The sequence below is a fragment of the Beta vulgaris genome, chromosome 6 (genome assembly GCF_026745355.1).
Source record: "Beta vulgaris subsp. vulgaris cultivar EL10 chromosome 6, EL10.2, whole genome shotgun sequence".
NCBI lineage: Eukaryota > Viridiplantae > Streptophyta > Magnoliopsida > Caryophyllales > Amaranthaceae > Beta > Beta vulgaris.
Window position 1 is genome coordinate 58,091 of NC_079207.1, and position 2,756 is coordinate 60,846.

General features: G+C 34.7%; 1 protein-coding gene across 1 annotated transcript; it reads left to right on the forward strand.

Moving 5' to 3' along the window:
• The first annotated feature begins 530 nt into the window (after positions 1-530).
• Positions 531-2,356, forward strand: LOC104883773 (cyclin-dependent kinase inhibitor 7). Its single transcript, XM_010668333.4, has 4 exons — positions 531-1,073; positions 1,361-1,416; positions 1,675-1,821; positions 1,904-2,356. Exons 1-4 carry the CDS (start codon positions 660-662, stop codon positions 1,971-1,973), a joined length of 687 nt encoding a protein of 228 aa, XP_010666635.1. The 5' UTR covers positions 531-659; the 3' UTR covers positions 1,974-2,356.
• The last annotated feature ends 400 nt before the right edge of the window (positions 2,357-2,756 follow it).

Below are 2,756 nucleotides of genomic sequence, written 5' to 3' on the forward strand. Positions count from 1 at the left end.
CAATGAACGTTGTTCTTCCCCTTCTTCCTATCACAATATTTTTGTCTTCTTTTGATCAATATATATTTATTATAACCTTCTGTTTTTAAGTTTGGACCATTTTTTTTCCTTCGCTTTCAAATATCAAAATCAAACTTCCAGGAAAAGATAACCAAACACACACACAAATACAATTCATCAGGGGCAAAATTGTCAAAACAACCGTAATGTTGTCCACATTAATTACGCTTAAGACCAATTCTTTACCAAACAAAAAAAAAGTAAAACATATGATGAAGATGATATGATCTTATCTTAACCGCACGATTCTAACCGAAAGCTTTCCTTATTACAACATTTATATACCGGCAATCACCGGTTACTTCAACAAGAAAAAACAACCTTACGTGGCATTATCTCATTAGTTAGAACCACATTTAGCTTAATCTCACTCTCTTATAACGGCGCCGTCACAAGAGAACCCTCTACCCCCGTTACCGTAACGGCGTTAGGACCACTTGTTATAAAACTCAATCTCAACCGTTGATACGGAATCCCTTTCTCTCTCTAAAAAGAAAAAATAAAAAATAAAAACTTTCTCTCTCTCTCAAATTGACGAAAGGATAACAGACAGGAGAGAGAAAATCGGTGGAGCGAGTTTTAGAGGAGAGAGAAAAATAATGGGGAGGTATTTGGGGAAACGCAAAGGAGTAGTAGGCGAAATTGCGGTTGTAGGAGTAAAAACAAGAGCTCGAGCTGCTTTAGCTATGGCGGCGGCTGCTACTACTGCTACTTCATCGCCGCCGGTGAAGAAGATCAAGAAAGTTTCGAGGTCGAAAAACTTTTATCAGCTAAGAAATCGCCGGAAAAATTTGTCGGTGCTGGAGAATTTCGATGAGAAGGAAACGACGTCGTCTTCTTCGGAAGTTGTTGCTGTTCTTGTTGAAGAAGATGTTGCGAATTGTTCGAAAAGTGAGGTGATTACTACAAATAAATCGGATTTTCCGCCTTCTTGCAGCTCAAGCAATAATGATCAGTCGAATTCGAATGAAATCGTCAAGGATCGTTTAGGAATTAGTATCGCAGATCCAGAGGTATGAAATAGTTCATTTATTCGTGTTTATTTTATTTATTTATTTATTTATTTCTCTGAATTTGTGCGAGGATGTTGAGAATTTTTGAACTTCCATAATTAAGGAAGCAAAATAATAACTAATCCTTAAATTATTGTTATTACTGCTGTCTCTGTATTCTGTTTAAATGCTTGTCTGTTTTTTTTTTTTTTGAAATTTTAATTTTCAGGTTTGTTTTAATTTAATTTATTGTGAAATTCGGTTTGAATTCTGATTGATATATATATTTTTATTTTTGAAATTATCAGGTTGAGAGTGGTGAGGCATCGTCAAGGTATTTCGACTGCCATAGAACAGAAGCGAGGTAAGAGACTGTTTCAAAGATTCTCTAAGTCTCAATTACTGTTTCTCATGTAACTCATTCAATATTCAAATTTAATTTAATTTATGATTCAATTCATGTGATATAAGTTCCTCATACGTTTTCTCTACAATGTACCGGAAATTCGAAATTCAAAACGAGTGATCTTAAATCTTTAAATTCCTCTCCTATTTTCTCTCTCCAATTTTCTTCTTCATTATTTTCTCTCTCCTAAGCCTAAGTCGCGATGTCAACTCTCAGTGAAGCCTCAAAATCGGACAACCAGGATTCTCCGAAGCTTCGAGATGCAGCAAAATCAACGGTCGAGATGAAGATGCCGTCTGATTCAGAAATCGAAGAATTCTTCTCTACTGCTGAGAAAGACCTCCACAAACGCTTTAGCGATAAGTAAGTTAAACTCTCATTTTCTTCTTTCTACTATTTCCTTTCGATTTTTTTGCTTAAATCTCACGGAAACGCGTCGTTTTAGGTACAATTTCGACATTGTGAATGATGTTCCACTGAATGGTCGTTACGAGTGGGTTCCATTACAGCCATAAACAACAACAACAACAAAAGCTATGTCTGATGATAATGATGAATTCTTCCACAATTACGCCAAATTTAGCCAGTAAATTCTCAAGTAACTTTTACTTTTTTTAGTTTTTTCTCTTAGCAATTGCTCTAATTCCTCATGGAGAAAAAAAAAGTACAATTAGCTAGTAAATTAACTTTATTAGCTAGAAACTTTTTTTTAGTTTTTTAGTTGAATGATTTTTGTCGTTGGGGAAGAAGGATTCCACTCACTTACTCACTAGCAATGTGGCTAAAGAAGAAGTAAGTAGTATTAGTATTAGTATTAGTATTAGTACAAGTTGATGTACATTCTGTCTCCTTTTGTATCTTCAGTAGTAGTAGTATGAGTATCTACTTATTACTCTCAGTCTCAGAGCAGTCAGTTTGTTCCAAGTACAAACACAACAAGAAGAAAAAAAAAATGACTCCAATAATTAATTTCCCCCAATTAATTGTTTGGGTACTGAAATTAATTTTGAAGTATTTTTGAGCCTCCAAAATTAGGTTGGTCTGAATTATTAGCTGCATAAATTGCACTATATGTTCTGTTATATCTACATCTATATCTGTTTTAATCACTTTTCTCTCTCCTGGTACGATCAAAGTTGAGCGGCAGTCAGTGTTGATTTTAACATTTTTTCTTTCATAACTGAGCATTGATTGATTTTCTTCTGGGCCTCCTTTTCTTCCCTCTCTTGCTGCTAAATTTTTGCTGCTGGAATAGCAGAGAATTTATTTTGGGAATATGCGGTTTTTTGTTGTTTTCT